The sequence below is a fragment of the Solenopsis invicta genome, chromosome 10, assembly GCF_016802725.1.
Source record: "Solenopsis invicta isolate M01_SB chromosome 10, UNIL_Sinv_3.0, whole genome shotgun sequence".
Taxonomy (NCBI): Eukaryota; Metazoa; Arthropoda; class Insecta; order Hymenoptera; family Formicidae; genus Solenopsis; species Solenopsis invicta.
The window spans coordinates 11,205,816-11,227,613 of NC_052673.1; the positions used below are offsets into that span (position 1 = coordinate 11,205,816).

Sequence of the window (21,798 nt, forward strand, 5' to 3'; positions counted from 1 at the left end):
AAAAAGGCCGCCGTGGCCGCTCTCAGGTTCCTCTCTGGTTGCCAGTTGCAAGTTGTAAATTATTTTAACGCCTAATCCACATTTTAATCTGGAGATTGTTGATTGTTCGTTACCATTTGCCATAATCGTCCAATTAGAACAGACGATCGTCCGGCAACTAGTCACTCGCGATTTGCAACTACGCTTTGTAACTCATTGTAGACCAGCCTTAACTGCTTCGTACCGTGCGATATCAGCTTTAAGTTTTCTTTGAAAGGAAATGTAACATCAGCCATCTTGAATCTCTTTTCCAGGGAAGAGCTCGTGCAAAGCAAAATGAGGTTTGTTCACAGCAATAAACTTAACACGTTATTTTAATAAATCGCAAATAAAAATACATTTAGAATTGTCGAATGAGCCGCTGAAATCCTACCGCGTGTGCGAGCACGATTTCGTGATGAAAATTGGGAGATATTTCCCTCGTGCGTCACTCGGCATTTGTGACTCGTAAACCACATGGATCGCGCAATTTGGAAAATTTCTTTTTTGTAAACGCTCTCTGTGGTATTGATGATATACCTTGCAGATAGAATTTTGCGAGAATACAATTTTTTTCTTGACAAACGTTTCGTGTACAAATATGAATTAAACGATGTTTTATGTTATAACCTCACTTTCACTCTTGCAGCTCGTTAAAGTTGCAGAAGAGGCTAGCAGCCTCTGTTATGAGATGTGGCAAAAAGAAGGTTTGGTTGGATCCGAACGAGATTAATGAAATTGCGAATACAAATTCAAGTAAGTTTTGCTTTCTATGATCTGCTTTTTTTTTCTTTTATAAAGTTGCAATAATTTATAAGCTTAGTATTGATGAAAAAATTATTTGTATTTATTAATCTGCATGGAGAGATTTATTTATTATATGTATCTTTCAGGACAAAACATCAGAAAACTGATTAAAGATGGTCTGATTATCAAGAAACCTGTAGCCGTACATTCGAGAGCTCGTGTTCGTAAGAACACTGAAGCTAGACGCAAGGGACGTCATTGCGGTTTTGGTAAAAGAAAGGGTACAGCAAACGCACGTACACCCCAAAAAGTATGTATATTCTAACACTGTCTCATGGCAAGTTTTCTATCTTTGTCTTATTCATTTCCACCAATGTAGATTGAAACAGTTTCTACAATACAGTGTTACAACATTATGACGAATCAATTGAAAAAGAGAATATATGTTTTTTTTTCTCTGATTAATTCATCAGTGTTGTAACATAACAACTGCATTGTAAACACTTCTTAAGGAGTATAGATAAAAAGGTAGTAAGGAGATAAAAGTATTCTAATTTGTTGGGTCTGAAGAGACGTGTTTTCAAAAATTTTTTAGAAAAAAATATTGAAGAAATGAAATTTAAAATAAAATTTTTATAAAAATATTTATTAATTTCTGTAAATATTATAATAGCATTTTTTTAATTTTTGTAAACTATTTAGTGGATGATGTATTGCGTTAAAGTGGAGATTGTAGATTTCCTCTGTGGAAGTGATTGAGGGTAAATGATTAATTTGAAACAAAAAAACAAAATTTTCTTAATTTGTATGAATTTGTACATCAACTGAGCTAGAATTAAATTAAAAACTGAAAATTGACAAAATTAATTGGTAGTTTTTCAAGGATTTTTTTAGTTTTTAATTTTAACTTAATGCATAAATTTATGTTAATTAAGAAATTTCTTGTTTTAAGTTAATTATTACAATTGCTTGCAATCACTTTCACATAGGAGATTTACAATTCTCAATTTAATGTCACTTATATATCATCCACTGAATAGTCTGTGATAATAAAAAATATAATCTACAGAAAAAAAATAAACAGTTCTACAAAAGTTGCATCTTAATTGTTTCAATATTTTTTTTTTTAATTGAAGATGGACCCAACAAAATAAACCACTTTCTTAATTTTTTTTTTTTTTTTTTTTAACTTATAGCGAATTTGATGACTACTTAGTTGTAAAAGAAAAGAAATTGTACAATTTATGCATCTAAAAGATTATCGACTCGTAGTTGGGTCGAGTCAGTAAATCAAATATGCTTTGTTTTCTAAGAATTAGAAAAAAATTAAGAATAAGTTACACCGAAATCAAAATTATTGTACATTGGTGGGAAGAGATGTTGATCGTATTATATTTAAAAATATTATACAAATATTTATATATTAGTAAAGAGTTTGTATAAGCATTTACATTCATTATGCAGGATCTTTGGATTCAAAGAATGCGAGTTCTCCGTCGTCTTTTGAAAAAGTATCGCGAAACGAAAAAGATTGATAGACATCTGTATCATTCGTTATACATGAAAGCTAAAGGTAACGTTTTCAAGAACAAGCGAGTGTTGATGGAATTTATCCATAAGAAAAAGGCTGAGAAGGCCCGTGCTGAGATGTTGTCTGATCAAGCCGAAGCTCGGCGCACGAAGGTCAGAGAAGCTCGCAAACGCCGTGCGGAACGCATTGCTTCGAAGAAGCAAGAGCTATTGCAGTCTTATCAACGCGAGGACGACGCTGCAAAGAAGTAAATTGCATGGTGTATCTTAAGTAAAAATTGTATAAATAAAATATGAAAAAGAAAGAATATTGTGACAAATCAATCTTTTCCTCTAACACTTTAGACTTAAATTCAAATCAATCCAAGCGCTTACAAAAACAATTGTACGAAAAGTAAAATAATTCAGATATTTTAAAAATGTTAAAAGTGTTGAATGAATAAGAAATCTGTAGTTATTAAAAAATTACAAGTAGAAAGTGGACTAATAATTCCAAGAATAGTAACTTTTTTATTTAAAAAATACAATCGTATTTTATATATGCCCCATTAATTTATATATGAGCAATTTTTTCACTAATTTAAATTACTTTGATAAGTTTAAATTTGCTAATGTAATTTTATTAAATTCTAGTAAATAAGTTATGTATAGAAATTTAGTTTCAAAATTATACAGTTATATAATTATAATAATATAATTATAAAATCTGATTATAATACAATATTTAGAAAAAAACTTCAAATGGCTCATATCCCTATATTCTGTTTATTCTATTGTATTTCTTTATATTTCTATTTTGATTTAATACCCACATACCACGTAATATTGAAGTGATCATAGCAATATCACTTTTTTATTGCAATATTACAACAAAATATATCAGAAATATTACTGTGATATCACAGCAATATCAAAATGTCCGCAAAAACGCATCACGATATTACTGTAATATTATACAATATTTCTGTGATGTTTATGTGATATTTATATAATATTGCAAGGAATTAAATAAATGAATTATTTTAATTATTTCTCTTATTTTTATTATTATTCTTATATTTAAAACCATTTTAAGTATCGGCTTAAGATGACCTTAACCAATCGGAGAGCCATATTAGTATCTTAAGACATTACTTAAGATGGTCTTGAAATAAGAATCGACTATGAATATAATATGGCGACTTTATGTTTGATGTTCATTGGTGCATTGGTCTTATGTTGTGCTTATGTTATGTTATGCATTTCATGTGCAAGACCCTTTAAGCTGCGTTCCGAAATTAACTATCAATACTGAAAATCTATAGTTTACGTGACGTAAACTATCCGTTTGTTTTCTGTTCCTGAACTCTCTAAATAAGTGTACACTTAAAATGAAATAGATAGATATTTCAAAGTTAGCGAAAGCAAGAAAGAACGTTCCAGTGCAGTCTAGTGCAGGAATAGAAAACACGCCTAATAGATTTTCAGTACTGGCAGTAAATTTTGAAACACAGCCTTAATATAGTACCCTAACTCAATCATTGCGGTTTCTGAACGCAACCTGATCATGGTGACCAATGACGACAGATGTCCGTTGCCGTGAACACATGTGATTTGGAAATTCATAATCCCAGAAGGTTCATTAAGACATAAGACAGCTTGGTTATTAAGAGAAGAACAAGAAGAAGGACCTGTCTTGCGCATTAGTCAAATTGCGCGTGATAAAATTTCGCTGCTTAAAGTCCTGGAGAGAAGCTGATCAAGTGAAAGTTCTCGTTGCCAAAACGCATCGCTGTCTGATGCAACAGCACGTCGCGCAATCAAGATTGCACCCCACATGCGGAGATTTTCGACAATGTATTTGTTTACGCTCGTTGACAGATAGTGTTTCAAATCTCTGACAAATGCTAACGATTATCCAGCAACGGAGAGAATTTGATCACGAGAAGAGGAAAAATTTGAGACTATTCGATTGCTGCTTCTAACGACAAACAGACGAATATGTCTCCGCCGAAACCGGACGGGAGGCCAAATTTCCCGCAGAAAACGCGAGAGGAGATCAAGGCAGAACGCGAAGCGAAGAAGGCAGCTAAAGCCGCCGCTAAGGCGGCGAAACTCACCGCTGATAAAGCAGACAGTGTCAAGAGTCCAGCTCCTGTGGCCAGCTGTAAGGTTCCAGTGAGAGATGTGAAAACAGACAACAAAGCAAAGGAATGTAGCAAAGTAAAAATAGACGATATTAAGAGTGAGGTCCTAGAAAAAAGTACAAAATCAGAAGCGACAAACTCTGTGAACTCTCAGCCTAGTCAAGAACTCTTGACGGAAAATGCAATCCAATCTTCAAGTATCATCCAAAATGGTGCATCTAAAAATACACAGTTGGGTAAGTTAATATTTTTTTGCTAACTAAATTAAATTGAAGTTTGCTTAGAGAATTAATTCAGTTCCATTAAAAATTGCTTGATTAAATTAAATTAGAAGTTAATTTTGAAAAGTGTTTTTCATATTTATATTAAAATGCTGTTGTTTGTTCAAATTATATTACTCTAAAATACAAAATAGATTATTAAATAAATTTAACGTTTTATTTGTAAATTAAGAAATAATAAAGAAATATGTTTTTTTTTTATATTGAAATGTATTTTTTCTTTTACATAAGTAAATTTTTAACTTAGGAAGAAAAGGTAAATAAATTAAAGTTTATTTGTATTTGAAAAATAAATTGTTGAAATTATTTGAAGTCAACTAAGTTAACTCTTAATTTTTTATTAGTCACTACCCAATCTTGTGAGGGGAAGAGCAAGGCCGAACTGCGAGCGGAACGAAGAGCGAAGCAGGATGCTCAAAGAGCTGCAAAGCAGCAACAGTTAGTAAAAGACAGTGCAAATAAGAAGGAATCTCCCAAACCAAGCGTGGAAACGGCACCCAAATGTTCAGTAGAGAAAAGTGTCGAGAGCAGTGAGACGAGTACAGATTTGCACGAAGTTAATTTGTTCAAACACTTGTATCAGGAGAGAATCAACTCGCGGTATTTAATAACTATGGTAAATTCGCACTTACATCCGGTGATAGTTAGACTAGGTATTCAGTACGCGAACAAAATTATCGTCGGTAGCAACGCGAGATGCGTAGCGTTTTTGGCTGCAATCAAACGGGTAATTCATGATTTCGAAAAACCGACGCAAGCGGATTTCATCCGCGGTCTCGAGGCAAACTTGCAGGACTCGCAGGATTATCTTCATCACTGTAGACCATTGGGTGTCTCGATGCGAAATGCTATGGGTCACCTCACATGGCAGATGACACAATTATCATCTATGTTATCAATATCAGATGACGAAGTAAGTAATTTGGTAACATTTTGTTTCTATCATTTAATTATATTTTCATAATTAAATTATAATTATTAATTTATTTAGTACAAATTTGACTTTGTGTAAATTAAATATGAGTTTGGAAGAATCTAAGTCATGTCTTTTTTTTAAATAATACTATAAGTTTGTTTAATATTTGATCTATTGCAGGCGAAAAGTAAGCTACAAGGAGTAATAGATACTTACATCTCGGAACAAATTGAACTAGCTGGTAAAGCGATATCGATGACGATAAAGAGTAAAATATCAGATGGAAATGTTATTTTAACATATGGCTAGTGAGTATATTCTAGAATCTATTTATCATTCAGAAATTAAATGTACAAAATATCAATGACTACATTAAACAGAAAAAGAAACTGTTGTAAGATTTTTTAATATAATTCTTTAGTTCATGGATTTAAATTTATAAACTAACCTCGTTTTTTTGCTTGTAATGTGAAATACAGTAATATGTACACTGTTTATTATAAAAGTTCACCTTTATTTGCTTAATTAATTAATCTTGATCCTATTTGTGAATTTGCATAAATCAATTATAAATTTAAAAATCTTACAACAGTTGCAAAGTTACTTTTTTTGCTAAATGCAACCATTTATTCATACATTTCTTTAAGAATTTATTTCTTAAAATATGTAATAGTATATGTATTTCTATATTCTCCTATACAAATAATTTTTTTTAAAGAAAAAAAGGAAAATGTTGAATGATTTCTAAAAATATACTATAATTTTAGCTCATCTTTAATTAACAAGATATTAGTGGATGCACACGCTGCAGGCAAAAAGTTTCGCGTGATCGTGGTTGATGGTAGACCATGGCTAGAAGGAAAGGAACAGTTGAGACGTTTGACGAAACATGGAATTGAGTGCTCATATTTATTAATCAATGCTGTTAGCTTTATCATGCCAGAAGTAAGTAGCTTGCATAGTGAAATGATCTCAAAATGTTTAATCTATAAATTTCACAAGAACAGATTATATACATTAACATGTTCACAACAGTGTGATCATATGTGATTATCCGTTATCCTTCTCTGCTGGATTGTCGCCAGTCAAGCATTTCCTATGCAAGACATGATAGTGGTATTTTTAAAGTATACATTCTTGTGCACACTGTGCATTACGGTTGTGGTAACCATATATTTTTAGAGAAAAAAAAGGACAAACCTGAAAATTTTTAAGACTTTATTTCTACATGTTTTCAAATTGGTTTATGACTGTCAGGAACTACACATCTACACATTGCAAATTCTTCAATATACCTGACATAATTAATGTTGCCTTTACATGAAACTAAATTTGTCAGTTTTTTTCTGTAAAAATTCGTCCATTAGTATGACATTAGACATTGGAACGTTTATTAAAACTTTCTCGTAATTTGTAAAAATTTATAAAATTTAGTTTAAAAAAAATAAATCTAAAATTATCTAAAATAGAAAGCCCTTTACAATAAAAGACGTGATCACTGTAATCATGACTTGCTAATGTGATTACTGGTGATGGTTATCTGATCCATGATTCACGCCGTTCTGCAGAAAAATAATTCGTTGTGAACATGTTAAAGTTAATAAAAAAATTTTTAATAATTTCATTATAATAGAATTATTTAGATCTATCTTTTGTTTTTATATTAAGCTAATTTATTATTTTACTTGTCTAGGTCAGCAAAGTCTTTCTAGGTGCCCACGCAATATTAGCTAACGGTGCAGTAATGTCAAGAGTAGGAACTGCGCAAGTTGCTCTAATAGCAAAAGCCTTTAACGTCCCTGTTTTAGTAGCGTGCGAGACGCACAAATCGTCTGTACAAGTGCAGACCGACTCTATTGTTTATAATGAATTAGGTAAGCAAAAAAACTAATTTTATTGGATATTTTTAGAGATTGTATTTGTGTATGTGAGGGCTGTCTGAAAAACTTCTGACCTCAACAGGAAGATTACAGTACTTGTCAACAAAAGTTGGGGAATGTATTTGCGCATGCTTTGAAAAATGTCAGCCATTTTGGTCGCGCAGTTGTGACGTCAGTGATGCTGTTGAGGCGCCGGTTTGCAGTCACATCGACAGCCAGAAGGAACAGACTCGCTTGGACACGCTGACGCTGGCACTGGCAATTTCTCCCCACTTATCGGCCTGCTCAGCGCCTCAACAGCATCACTGGCATCACTGGCTCTAGTTGGTTGACAATTGTTTGAGTCGATGTGAGTGTTTTTGTGAAAATGGAAAAAATCGAATATGCAGCTGAATTTAAACGTGGCCGTACCAGTTTGGATGACGATGAACGCTTGAAACGACTAAAAACTGCAATCACTGACGATGACATCGAAAAAGTTCATCAAATGGTACTGAACGATAATCGAATCAAGGTTAGAGAGATAGCAGAGGCTCTGAAGATATCGGAAGAACATGTTTGTTATATATTGACTGAAGAATTAGGCATGAGAAAGCTTACCGCGCGTTGGGTGCCGCGTTTGCTTACTCTGGACCAAAAACGTGTTCGAATGAACATTTCCAACGCTCTGTTGGCACAGTTGAGGCACAATAAACGAGAGTTTTGGCGCCGATTAATTATTGCAGATGAAACTTGGATACACTATTATACTGCAGAAACAAAAACACAGTTAAACCAGTGGACTGCGAAGGGGGAATTGGCTCTAAAAAAGGCAAAGGCTGTTCCTTTGGCTGAGAAAGTGATGGCGATTGTTTTCTGGGATAGTCGTGGAGTTGTTTTAATCGATTATCTTGAAAAAGGAAAAACCAAAATTACAGGAACATACTACGCATCATTACTTGACAAGCTGAAAGCAGAAATTGTGAAAAAGCGGCCACATTTGCAGAAAAAAAAAATTTTGTTTCACCAAGCCAAGTCTAGCATCTCAGCGATTGCCCTGTCGAAAATTTACGAATTACGGTTTAAACTGCTTAACCACCCTCCTTACTCACCAGATCTAGCCCCAAGCAACTTTTTTTTGTTCCCTAAGTTAAAAGTTGCGCTCGGAGGACAGAGATTTTCGTCAAAAGAGGAGGCAATCACATTCGTAAACAACTATTTTGCGGAGAAAGACGCCAAGTATTATTTGGATGGGTTGAAGAGGTGGGAGCACCACTGGGAGAAGTGTATAGACTTACAAGGAGACTATATAGAAAAATAAAAATTAATTTGATGAAAAAATGTCTTGTTTCTTTGTTAGGTCGGAAACTTTTCAGACAACTCTTATATGTTTACACGTATGTTTACAAAATTATGTTAAATTTATATTATAATTACATATAATTATACATATAATAATTTATTTAGCATTTAAATTTATATATATATATATATAGATAGATAGATAGATAACATCTTATACATATTTTATCTTAAAAGTTGTAATTTTTGTCCAATGTTGCAATTTCTTTGATCTATTTTGCTTCCTCATTGCTTACTCATTTCATTCTGTGTTTGTCTAGGTAATGCAGATGAGCTTGTGAATCATCAATCGAACAGTAATTCAAAAAAGTCTTTACTCTCGAATTGGCGAACGCAGAACTCATTAAATCTTCTAAACATCACTTATGACGTGACGCCAGCCGATCTTGTAACAGCTGTCGTTACGGAATTAGCGATTCTCCCATGCACTAGTGTTCCTGTGATTTTACGGATTAAATAAATCTTCCGAGATTTAAATATGTACGTTTCCTCAAGAAAGGATTAATAAAAAAACTGACAAACACACAACAGCAAAACAAGAAAACGAATAACAAGTACGGGAATTGCTGGGTTCTACAATATTTTAATATAAATATATGATTCAGAGTCTATTTGACTATTTCAACAATTATATTAATCGAACGCGAGATTGATATCAATTAATATATTGTTATATATTATCGTTGAAATAAACTTTTTAAAACTGGTGCAGAGATTTAGCAAATTTTCCTTAAAAAAAAACTTGCTGATATACTAAGTTTTTTAACAACAATTAATATCAATTAGCGTTTTGTATGTGTAATCCATTATATAATTTGCTATTTAATACAGGGCAAATGCAATGCAGTTGATATGAATTGTAAGAAATAAAACATGTTTCTGATAAGCTACAGTCTTTAAATTGTATATATTATTTTACATATTTTACGGATGTATATTTTATGAATAATTATTTTGTGTATTTTACAATTATTATTTTATATTAGTTTGTAATGTCACATGTGTGACGCATTTTGAAAATATTTATCTAAACATTATTGACACTCGTGTAATTGAAGGAGCTATCTGTCCAGTTTGATATAAAAAAATATTTTCAAGAAGTGTTTTCATATTTTAAATTTATAAAGATTTCTGAAAAAGTACTTAAAAGTTCAGATCTTGTATTCTTAAAAAGTTATAGAATGAGAAATCTTAGAATATTTCACTTGTAGAAAAAATTCTAAGAAAAGATGTAAACTCATAGTATTTCTGAAAAATATTCCAATAATAAATTTGATAAATGTCTTAAAATTTACAAAATTATAATTTTTTTAAATTCTGAAAAATTATATGACGGAATTCGAAGTAAAAATTTTAGAGGTAAACATTGGTAAACATCTATCACTCATTACTCCGAATTAGGTTAGGTTTGATTAGATGTTGGAATCTTAACCTAACAAATGTTTTGTAATCGGTTGAGATACCGTTGAATCTGATTTAAATACACGTGATTGCTATGAATTAGAAAAGAATTCATTAAGTTAAATTTGACAAGAGATATATCGTATAAACGTAAATTAATGCGTTTATATATAATATTTTTTTTGAATAATGAGATTCAGTAATAAAAATTTGCTCAGAACGTTCGTTCTAAAAAAGAATGAGTTTCGCAAAATTCTCATGACAAACCTAGGTTTAACTTCGATCGATGTGGATAAATTTCTTGATATTAAGAAAACTGCCCTTAATCTTCCCACTTATCGAATAATGAACAATTGTTTAATATGTCAGGTGTGTACACAAATGTAATTTATTAATTCTGGTGCAATACATAATTAAGTACAATTTAGTTTTTTAAGGACCGAAATAGCACGTGGATTAATAATCGTTTGCTATTGTTTTTTATTTTATTCATATAATTGATGGAATCGAGAGATTAACAAAAAATTGCTAAAATCGTACTTAGAACAATGTATTTCATAATAGGCTCACTTATTTTAGAAGAGAATTTTTTCAAATATTTTGTAATTGGAACATTTTTGTATTGTATTTATTTTTTAAATGTTCAATTTTTTTTACTTTGTACATAATTTTCTATAATGAGCAAATTTCTTGTTTTTTAAAACAAGATGTAATAACCTTGTGTTTTTTTCATCTTGATTATTCTTTTTACATTTAGCCTTTATGATTTTATAATATTATGTTTTCAGCCAATTTTTCATAATTTTCATAATTTTGTAATCAATAGTTTAGTATCTATTTATGACTTTGGATTTTTCTTATGTTACAAGAATATTGAATTAGTTTTTTCTTTTTTTTTCTTTTTTTCTTAACACTGAAGAAGACTCAGTAGAATCGATACATGCTTATACTTATTTAAGTGAAATTAAATTTGATATTTTTTTTAACAATTTGATTTATTTCTTATTTAGCTAATTATCCTCAATTTCTTATTATAATTTTATTTATTCATTTCAGAAATATAATGTCAATGTGGATTCTTTAGAGAAGCTTCACTATTGTCTGAAATTGCATGATTATACATTAGAGCATAGAATTAAAGTGCTCAAGGAAATAGGAGTGCCTGTTATAAAACTGTCTCTAGTGAACAAGTAAGTTGATAGCACATTGATACAATTATTTACGTTTTATAAGTAAAAGTAAAGAAGTTTTAATCATTTTTGAAATTTCAGTATACTCTATCATTTTCACAAAACAGTATCAAAGTTTAAAGAGAAGGCTAATATTCCAGCTGAGCAAAATATTGCTGCAAATATATTCGGTGGTGAAATTCCCGAGAATCTCATTCATTTGAAGAAATTGAATGATAATTTAACAGTCCTGGAATATTATCAGACATGTCTCTTGCATTGCAAAAATCGGATATTCAACGTACCATATTTAGATGATAAAATATTATTGCAAAAACATTTGAAAATAAAAAGTATAAGCATGGTTGCAGAAACGTTGAAAGTACTCAGGAATGATCTTAAATATGACGACGAAATGGTAAGTAATAGTTTTTTAACATTTTATTAGTATTTGTACGAATTATTTTTACGAATAAATTTTTCTCATCAGTTAAAAAAGTGAAAATATTTCTGTTTAATTTCCCAGGTCTTTGCTTTCAACTTTTTTTTTGGTATATTTTCGTAATTTTTTAATTTTATTTACATCTTGAGTTTTTATTACTTCTATTATTAAGTATTCTTAAGTTTTTACTGCTTCTAAAATATATTTACATAAATTGATTGTTTGTACAGATAAAAAAGAATTCTTCAGTCATTGTCGCTTCTCCTGATAACATCAGGACACTGTTGAATAGTTTTACAGAAATTTTAGGAATGCCAATTGTACCGTTTTTGAAAAAATACCCCTACATACTTCTTCAAGACGCGGGTAATACTAAACGATTATTAATGTCGTTCAAACAATACGAAATACCGGATAAATACGTAAAGAATTACATGAAAATTTTCCTGATAAGTAACGAAGCTTTCCATGAGCGAATCGAATTAATAAAACGCCATCCGAATCTGAACATGTGGTATAAGCATCGGCGTATGCTGCAAATTATATGTCAGATAAAGAAGATAAAATATCGCATGGAATACGTTGACATCATGGATTCTTTAAAATGGCTCAATCCACAATCACTCTTGGCTTCGAAACCAGAAGTAGAGAAGTAAGTTTATATATATATATTTCATCATAAATATTTTACGAATAAAGTTGAGGTATTGAAAAAGCATTCTGTGCGATTTGATATATTTGATTAATATTTATACAAGATTATTGCACTAATCAATGAACAAATATAAACAACTTAATATAATTATACTTTCAAGTAAAAAATAATATTTTCATGAAATCTTTATGAAAATTAGATCTAAAAAAGCATCATGTAATTTGCAATTTATTATTTTGAAGTTTTATTATTTGAATATTTTTCATGATGGTTGTTTAATGACTGATGTCCTATATATACATTTTTTTTTTATTTATTTTAGATCTGTGCAAACCGGCATAGTTTCAGCTAAACATAACATAAAACACATTTTGATGAAGGAATTGGGAATGGACTTGAGCGATTTGCTAATGAGACATCAACATTGGAAAACGGTTGCGTTTGTTGACATCGTGAAAATGTTAAAATATCTAAAAAAGCATTTTAAGATAAATGAGATATGTCCAAACATACACATCATACTTTATGACCAGTAATGACCATATCTACTTAACAATAGAAGTATTATGTAAATTAGACTCCATGTAGAATATTTAACAAAGTAGTAATTTAAATTATGAATTTTCTTCGAGTTTTCTTTTTTCTTTTAACTTCTTGTTACATTGCATAATAGTAGAACAGATAATTAATTAAATTTCTTGTTTTTTTTTGTTTAGATTAAAAGTGGAAAAACTACTGGCTGATTTGAAAAAACAACATTCTCAAAGTACAAAGTACTCGTTTACTAATAGCCAATATCTCGCCTTGTGTCTGTATATGCTGGAGAAAGATAATTATTTCACAGGCGATGGTATTTGGAGCAACGAACAAAATGCGATGCAACAATCTTCAGAAGAACGAAACATCGCCGAAAAGTCTTACAATAATATGAATATTTTGAAAGATACCAATGATTATTTAAATCTGGAAAATAGTATTAATATTGATGTTGATAACTTTAAGGATGTAACATTCAGTAATAATATACAGAATAGAAATAGTTGAAACAACAATATACATAATGTACATAAACATTTTTACTTGTACAGAATATCTTACAGTGATTCATGTTACAGAGAACAAAGATTGCATATTTATAACATATGTAACGTATGTAAAAATGGCGCAAAAAAATACAGTAATTCGCCCCAAACAAGGCTACAAAATGAAAAATCAATGCGAGAAATATTTATATGTTAAATCGAAATCGTTAGTTTATGACAAATGATCTTTGCATATTATTCGTATAAAATTTGAATACTGCGAATACACATACATGATATATAAATTTTTTTGCCTCGTTCTTCATTTATTATAAATTATTTTTATTTTTATATAGAAATGGAATATTGCGAGATACACAAAGCGGGATTATTTGGATTAAGATTTATTCTTTTCTAATACAAGAAAAAGGCACTGCACGTAAGGCATTAATTATTTAAGGCATAGAAAGTTGTCTCGAAGTGTATTACAAATCTAGTAGTACATTTGGTTTATGCTCGCCCTCTTTCTGTCTCATTAGCTGAATCAGATTCAGAAAAAAATTTTTTTTAAATTTTTTAAAGATAATTATTAATAATATAAATGAGTATAACGTTATAAAAGTATTTCCATTACCAAAATATCCTTTTATCTTTATCCACAGGAAGTTTTTTGAATGGGAAATCACCGTGAGATGCCGCTCCAAGTGAGTTAATTTTTTATTTAAATTTTCATTTTCTAGGCAAATCTGTTTGCGGCCATACATTAATCGCGCGAGAGATGAAGTTATTAGAGCAGCGAAAATAGAACTCTTATATATAAATATGTATATATATATATCCCTTTTGTTAAATAAAATATTTTATATCCTTGAGATATTTTTTTATATCCTGTTTTCTTCAATATTCTCTCTCATACATAGATGCTCAATCGACTTACATCTATTTCTACAAATGTAGACGAACTTTAACTTTAATTTTAATTAAAATTAAAGTTTATCTACAAATGTAGATGAACTTTAATTTTAATTAAACTTATTTTTTATATTTTTCTAGTTTTATGAATTAATAACAGATGAAAAAAGTTAATTTAATATTAAAATTAATCTACATTAATAGAAACGAGCTATGAGGCTTCGACTTCAATGATTTAATCGGCGATCTAATCTGATAGAAAAGTTTTTAACTATACAATTTGTTGTCTCGAATCTCTAATTTTCTTTTCTACGTATCAAACAATAAAGAATTGATAATTCTATATTGTTAATTATCTTTAAAATACTGTAGATATCACTTGTTAATTGCCGATTAAGTTAATTGAAGTTTGGCTGAATCCTCACGCGTAAAGCAACGCGTCACTCGCGATCACCCAAGCAACAAGTACAGAAATATCGCGGCTGTCGCAACGCGAATAATTCGAGCTCGAGATTCTAGGACTTATTATTATTAATTTGTATTCTTTCGTAAAATCGAAATGCTGATCGGGATTTCATCGATGCTCACAATTTAATCCTATAAGCGCTACAATATTCTTCGAATATTATACAAATATTAAAAATTAAAATAATATTAAGATAATATTCCGAGAATATTATTCTTAGAATCTAATATTTTTTAATATTACGAGATTATTGTAATAATGTTGTATTTATTTGAAATAATATTCGTGATATATTATTTCAATATTCGTGGAATACTATGAAAATATTCTATGAATTACAATTATTTGTGATCAAAAATTAATGTGAATTAGATTTGCATAAAATATTCACAAACTTTATAATTATTACATTTGAAAGTTATAATATTCCCGATAATTTAAAATATTGAAGTAAATAATATTATTTACTTCTTACATAATATTCATATATTATGAGAAGTGGACAAATAACGACTTTTTATTAATATTAAATAATATTTCAGGATTGTATTTAATATTAAATAATATTATAGCACTTATAAGGAAATGACTTTTTCAATAAAATCTATCGATTCCAATTTCAATCCTATATTGAATTTTGCTCGTTCGCCATCAAGAACTACGATGTAAATAGCACCGGCGCGAGCCCGATCAAAGTAATGCGATCTACAAGTCCAGGACCTAATACTCCTCACGCTCGTGATGAAACGCGGACAGATCGCAAAAGTCGCCTAGAAGAGATCTAGAGCGGAGGAGGCCGCGAGTCAGTTCAGAAAAGGAGGCAGCTGCACGTAACTCGGTTGACTGCCGGGCTCGCTTTTGACCATGACCTGATCCTTCATGGCCTGGCGCGCCTGCGGCGAGTGCATGCCGTAGTCCTGTTTCTGATCGGTCGGCGGTTGTGGTGGCTGCTGCTGTTGCTGACCGTAATCGGCTGTAGCCTGGTCGTGCGCGTACTTGTCCGCGAGGCAGCCACCGTGCTCATCCTCGGACATGGAGTTGCCCAGGTGAGTGGGCGGCGAGTGCGTCGTTACCATGGTCTGATAGTCGGCGCGGGTGAGAGACCCAGGTGGAGGCGGACTGCTGCCGCCTCCGGGGTTCATGTAGTCCTGGTGGACTCGCATGGTGTTGCCAGCGGCAGCCGGCGTGGTGAACAGCGCGGCGTCGTGCTGCGTCGGCAGCATGCTTGCGTACGACGAGTACGAGACACTGCCGTTGTTGCCGAAACCCGCGGCCGCCGCCGCCGCGGTCGAGTACGGTGAGTTAGATGGACTCAGCAGGTTCAAATGCGGCGCCAGATCATACGCCGCCGGCGAGTACGCGGCCCAGGCGTCCGGCGGTGCCGCCGCCGTCGTCGGCGATGCGAACGGGTTCAGGGTGTTGTTGAGCGACGTGAAGGAGCCTGAAAACACGGAAAACGTGTGTTCCAATAAATAAAAAAGACCTAGAATTTGTATAATTTCTAGAAAACGAAATTTCCAAATTATATGGATCACAATCCATTTTTTTAAAACGGCAAACACCTACGACTCATCTAGCTTTCGGAATTTATGAAAAGGGGAGGGAGGAAATTTATTTATGTGTACTCCAGTTTAATTCTCCTATGTTTTACTTAAATATAAGCTTATAAAATTTGGGCACTGCGCACAATTAATAGAAGAATATTAAATATTAAAAAAGGAATTAAAATTTTACTCAGTTTCCTCAATGAATACTATAGATAAATAATAAGTTATGTTATATCTTATACGAGACATGTTTATGTCTTACGTTTTATTCGTTGTGCGTTATTTTTAATATTCATTAAGAAAACTAATTCTGTAATTTTAATTCCTATTCCTAACATCTAATATTCCTCTATTGTGCGTAAGGTCTTATAATTTCTCAAAATATGAGATATAAGAGTTTAAAGAAAAATTTCTACAAAAATTCTATGCAAAATACTAGAATTGAAACACTTTTCTAATTTCTTTATAGTTTTTTCAGGGGGGGGGGAAGAAGGATTAATATTAATTTCAATTTTAATAATACGTGATATTATTTAATATTATTCAATTTAGAGCTGTGTTATAATTGAAAATTAATTCGGCACGCAGTTCATTGAATTTGAGGAAAGTATATAAAATCACACAAACAGTACAAGCACGAAGATCTAGCTGCGACCGTAGAAGGCATTCTTGTTCAATTTGTATTGAAACACTTTTATTAATTTTAGTAGTTAAATACATATATCTAAGAATGAATGAATATTTCTACAAAATAACTAATAATTATTTCTACAATTTTTTATTTTTAGTAGAGCTTTGTAATTATTCATAAAAATTCTTTTGTAATCGTAAGTTTTTTAGAAATGTGTAGAATGTTGTAGTTTGTTATAGTTTTACCGAGAAATTTGTAGAAATCACACAATAGAAACACAAAAATTTACAAAATTTTAAAAAAATGTTCCAGTTCTAGCATTTTCACGTAGATTTTTGTAGCAATCTTCTAAATTTGTGTAGAATTTTGTAAAATTTTTTTCACCTAGATTGTTTTCTATTTTTATTGATAATATTTTTAATGTCGCATTAAAACGAATCATCTTTACATACAAGAAGTTTGATAATTGTTTAGGAGCTTATTTCGAAATTTGATTTTGATTATTCTACCATAGCCGAAAAATTTGTTGCGTACTTTGAGAATCTCTGCTGCAAAACGGTTATAATAATGGATATAATATAATTATGTGATTAATAAATTATGAGTAATTATATAAATGTGTGTAATTTATAATCGTGTATGTTATATTGAATAGAATATAAAATACATTTTGTACATATAGAAATATATTTTCTACAAGTATCGTTTAGAAAAGTAATGTATCTATTGAATAAATTAGAGGATTATGTATAAGAGTTTTTTAGGATATTTAAAATTAAAATTTGTTTACTCTGATATTTTCAAATATAGGGAGTCTTTCTTAATTTATTATTAAAAAATTAAAATCTTTTTATGATTTCTTGTGATGCTATTAATTATGTTGTATATTCAAAAATTTCTTTTTTTTTGTTAATAATCTCGCTTTTTTTATTTTGATTGTTTTAATTTTATAAAAATTGTTTTAATTTTACAAAAATTTTACCTGACAGACCGGGACTGGCGGAACCTGCAGCCATGTAACCAGCGGTCTTGCGCGGCGGTTCCTTCTTCCGCCACTTGGCACGGCGATTCTGAAACCACACCTGCACGCGAGTCTCTGACAGAGCAAGCTTCAACGCGAGTTCGTCGCGCGCGAAAACGTCAGGGTAAGGCGCTCGTTCGAAAGCTCTTTCCAATTCCTCCAATTGATAAGCCGTAAAAGTTGTTCTAAAGTGAAGAGATCGAATATAAAAATCGACAATTTTACATAAATACAAATAATTAAAAATGGAAATTCAAATTATATCTATAGGAATTTCAATTTATATCTATAACATTTAAATGTAAATTAAAAAGATATAAGTATTGATAGTTTACAGATTTAAAAGATTTTTACAATAAATTTATGAGAAGTATACTTAAAAGAATTTAAGGATTTAAATAAGAATTAAATATCAGATATAAAAATCAATAGAGCAGCTTCATCGTACCTCGTCTTTTTCTTCTTGATGTTATTGTTGTCAGTCTTCTTTTTCGAGTCCTTCTTAGCTGGCTGCGTCTCGCTGCTGACTGCAAAGTTAATCGTTAAGATTTAGGAAAAGTTTACATATAAGATCAGAGTATCAATAACTAGAAACTGAGAAAAATGAGAATAGGAAGAGAGGCAAGCGTGACGTCGTATCGCAAAGAGAATGGAGAACATAATTTAATTGAGCATCGGTTACCTGGCGCGAGCGCATTGATCGGATCATCTGGTTTCCTCTTGAGCGCATTGCCGAGTTGCAAACCCTGCTGAAGACTCGTCGAAGTCGGTGTGACGCTGGTAGACGTCGAGGTGGTAACGTCCTGAGTCTGCGGCGGAAGCGGCGCATACATGCCGGACAGCTCGAGCTCCTTGAGTTCCTTCTGCTGCTGCTGTTGCTGCTGCTGTTGCTGCAGATGATGATGCTGCGATGCGGCCTGATGGTGCGGCGACGGACTGTTGGACGAGTCCAGCTTGTGGAGCTGACCGCCGCCGGTCGGCATTAGGTCGCCACTTCCGTGATGGCCGCCGCCTCCATGCAAGCTCAGCATCACCTGGATACTGTGAGCCCCGGTGGTTCCGCCGCGCGTCCCAAAGTCCGAGAATATCGGATCGTCCCACGAGGGTGCGCCGTCCATCTTCGACAATTTCTTTCGTAATCCCTTAAACGGGAAACCTTTCTCAAGGGATCAATTTGCGCGTTTCGTCAAAGTGCGAAATTTCGATGTTCGCTCTATGAAGCAATATCCTTTTCAGTCGCAGAAAGATACGTCACTATCAATCCGAAGATGAGAAACACCGAGGAAGTTTATTTCTGAGATGTTAGTTTTGATTGATTATCAATTAATTATTATTTGCTAACTCTCTCGTATTAGAATGTTCATTTCCATCCCGCGTTCAGCTGGCACTGACGTTGGGTCTAAAAAGTCGTAATCAACAGACTTGCAGAACTTCGACTCTTGATTTCCGATTTAATCAATTTCGTCCAACTTGCGGCAGGTTATCACAACTCACTTCTATTATCTTCCGTGTGAAGCCCTTCCTTTCCGAAGCTCTTCCGTCAATTTCACATCTTCGGGAGCGTCGAGTGATCGACGCGGTTAAATTGAAATCCAAGAACGGCCAATGAGATCACCGCCTTCACACCTTAGCATCGATCACGCCCGGCATTCGGGACTCTTCCGTGATTCTTTCCGCTTCCCGCCGGTAGAAAAAAAAGGGAAGAGGATCGGCGTTGCCCGATTGCCCGTAATGGAGCGCGCGCGGCAATTGCGATCAATTGTTGCCTGGGTTATGATTAATTTTGATTAGTTTTAAGCGGCGTTAACTCGCGCGATGCGCCGGCCGATTATTCGCGGCGGACCTTGGAAGAACTGGACCGAACCGACGACCGACGTCTCCCTCGAAACGAGAGAACGACGTCCGTCCTCTCTTCTCTCTATCGGGACACTCTCGCCACTACTCTACGTCCCGAGCCTCTGGCTAATCAGCCGCCACTCACACAGGCTTATATTTTCCGCGTCACGCCGGCCCAGACCGCCCCCATACCCGGGGCCCCGGCCAATCCTGCTTCATGCGGGCGCGGTGATGCTGCCTCTCATGGTCCAACATCGTCGTTCTCCTCGCTTCACCGTCTCCGCTGGTCCCCCGTGGCCTGTGAGCGACTGGTCCCCCTTCTCCATTATTTCTGCCTCCCTCCTCCCTCTTCTTCCGACCTGCGCGCAAAAAATGTCTCTCTTGATCTCTGCTGGTGCGCGAACGGGGGTGGAGATGGCACGGGGTACGAACATCCGCGCGAGGGTTACACGCTAGGCGCTCGTGGGAATAGAAATAAGAGAATCGCTCTCGCTTCGTGGGAAGCGAACGGGTTCGTTTCCCACTTTGCCCGGTTTCCGCGATTGCGTTTTGGAAGTAACACGTAACGCAGAAATGAAGAAGTATTCTTAGGGAGAGATGTTCTGAGAGGTCGGAGAATTTTTCGAATGATTTGGAATTCGCGCTAACAGCAACTAATCTCTTTTTTTTTCTCTTCCAGTATACGATAGAGCAAATTACGACATTTGAAAAAGCGCGACTAACGTGCGGTGTAACCCTTTTGTCTTCTTACCTCCCATCCTGCCGTGAATTCCGACGTGCCCTTACACTCCTCTTGTTCTTCTCTTGGTTAGGTTGTGTCATTTTTGTAATCATTGAAACTTTTCAGGCGCATGCAGCACAGCGAAGTATGTGTAAATCTCCTGTCGATCTCCGCAATTAAAATCCTTTCTCTCCTTTCCGATTATAAGTTACTGTCATCTAGGTGAGCAACAGCCGCGACACGTGCAACATTTCGTAACATCAGTCAACAACTTCTCCGTCCTCGTATTCCTCTTCGTCTTTGCCTTCTTCACCCTTTCTCTCTTCATCTTCCGTTGTCAGCTAAATACAGATTTGGAAGTCGCGCGATATTTTCGCACAACAAACTTTTCTTGACGGACGAGCGAGATAGGAAAAAATCGATGCGGAACTGCGAAACGTGAGATTCGCTCGTTGATCGAACGATCGAGATCGCGAAAGGTGCACACGGTACCTTCGTCGTCCCGAGGAAGAGATCCGTGTCTCTGTTGGCCGACAGTTGGCGTAGTACTGAGCCAACCACTCTTAAGCGCAAGCTCAATGAAATCAGCAATCGCCAGGAATTGCCTCGAATTGGCCCAATCAAACCACCCCCCGTTCCCCGTACGTGTACGCGTGTATATTAACCGCTAATTTTCGTCGTCGGTAATTAGCGCGCGCTTGTATACGCGCCGATTTCATCGTGCTCTCCGCTCTGATCGCCCATCGCTCCACGTACCGATCGACCCCAATCATCTCCTCAACATTACCTTGTCCCTGCTCGATCGTCTCATTTACTTCCTCATACTCTCTTTCGAAGCATATAAATCCTAAACTTATTTTATCCATCTTATCTTCTATCCTGTTTTATTGATTATTGAAAATTGATCTATGGAAAATTGATTTATTAACTTCTTTATTAAAAATTATATTATTTAAGATATAATAAGTTTAATATATCTGACAAATTATCTAATTTATTAGGCAAGTACAGCAAAAAGTTCGACAACATACGAATGATAATTAAATATGTAACAGTATTGATTTGAATTTATAATATATATGTATTAGAATTTTATAATAATGTCGACTATTATATAATAAAAAAAAAAAATTTTC

General features: G+C 33.4%; 4 protein-coding genes across 7 annotated transcripts; 3 read left to right on the forward strand and 1 right to left on the reverse strand.

Moving 5' to 3' along the window:
* The first annotated feature begins 284 nt into the window (after positions 1-284).
* Positions 285-2,596, forward strand: LOC105195490 (60S ribosomal protein L19). Its single transcript, NM_001304610.1, is given in 4 exon segments — positions 285-320; positions 668-774; positions 912-1,075; positions 2,230-2,596. Coding segments are annotated over 4 exon segments (594 nt in total). The 5' UTR covers positions 285-315; the 3' UTR covers positions 2,548-2,596.
* Positions 2,597-3,813: 1,217 nt separating this feature from the next.
* On the forward strand, positions 3,814-9,740 carry LOC105195489 (translation initiation factor eIF-2B subunit delta). 2 transcript variants are annotated; one of them, XR_005575649.1, is made up of 7 exons: positions 3,814-4,657; positions 5,047-5,615; positions 5,799-5,926; positions 6,386-6,563; positions 7,312-7,492; positions 7,581-8,874; positions 9,100-9,731. XR_005575649.1 is itself a non-coding variant. In XM_011160911.3 (6 exons), exons 1-6 carry the CDS (start codon positions 4,276-4,278, stop codon positions 9,297-9,299), a joined length of 1,638 nt encoding a protein of 545 aa, XP_011159213.1. In that variant the 5' UTR covers positions 3,821-4,275; the 3' UTR covers positions 9,300-9,740. The 2 variants fall into 2 exon arrangements, 1 of the variants encoding a protein (XP_011159213.1); XM_011160911.3 differs by lacking the exon at positions 7,581-8,874 and having other exon boundaries at positions 3,821-4,657; positions 9,100-9,740.
* A 475-nt stretch (positions 9,741-10,215) lies between these two features.
* On the forward strand, positions 10,216-14,398 carry LOC105195487 (transcription termination factor 5, mitochondrial). Of its 3 annotated transcripts, XR_005575651.1 has the most exons (8): positions 10,216-10,609; positions 11,297-11,430; positions 11,512-11,827; positions 12,082-12,503; positions 12,829-13,038; positions 13,223-13,754; positions 13,885-13,967; positions 14,191-14,398. XR_005575651.1 is itself a non-coding variant. In XM_011160910.3 (6 exons), the coding sequence occupies exons 1-6, from the start codon at positions 10,430-10,432 to the stop codon at positions 13,548-13,550; spliced, it is 1,590 nt and encodes a 529-aa protein (XP_011159212.1). In that variant the 5' UTR covers positions 10,216-10,429; the 3' UTR covers positions 13,551-13,837. The 3 variants fall into 3 exon arrangements, 1 of the variants encoding a protein (XP_011159212.1); XR_005575650.1 differs by having other exon boundaries at positions 13,885-14,398; XM_011160910.3 differs by lacking the exons at positions 13,885-13,967; positions 14,191-14,398 and having other exon boundaries at positions 13,223-13,837.
* LOC105195486 (retinal homeobox protein Rx-A) lies at positions 13,565-21,401 on the reverse strand. Its single transcript, XM_011160909.3, has 5 exons — positions 20,693-21,401; positions 18,788-20,300; positions 18,554-18,632; positions 18,067-18,290; positions 13,565-16,347 (listed from the first exon to the last, which is right to left on the reverse strand). Exons 2-5 carry the CDS (start codon positions 19,221-19,223, stop codon positions 15,710-15,712), a joined length of 1,377 nt encoding a protein of 458 aa, XP_011159211.1. The 5' UTR covers positions 19,224-20,300; positions 20,693-21,401; the 3' UTR covers positions 13,565-15,709.
* Positions 21,402-21,798: the final 397 nt, after the last annotated feature.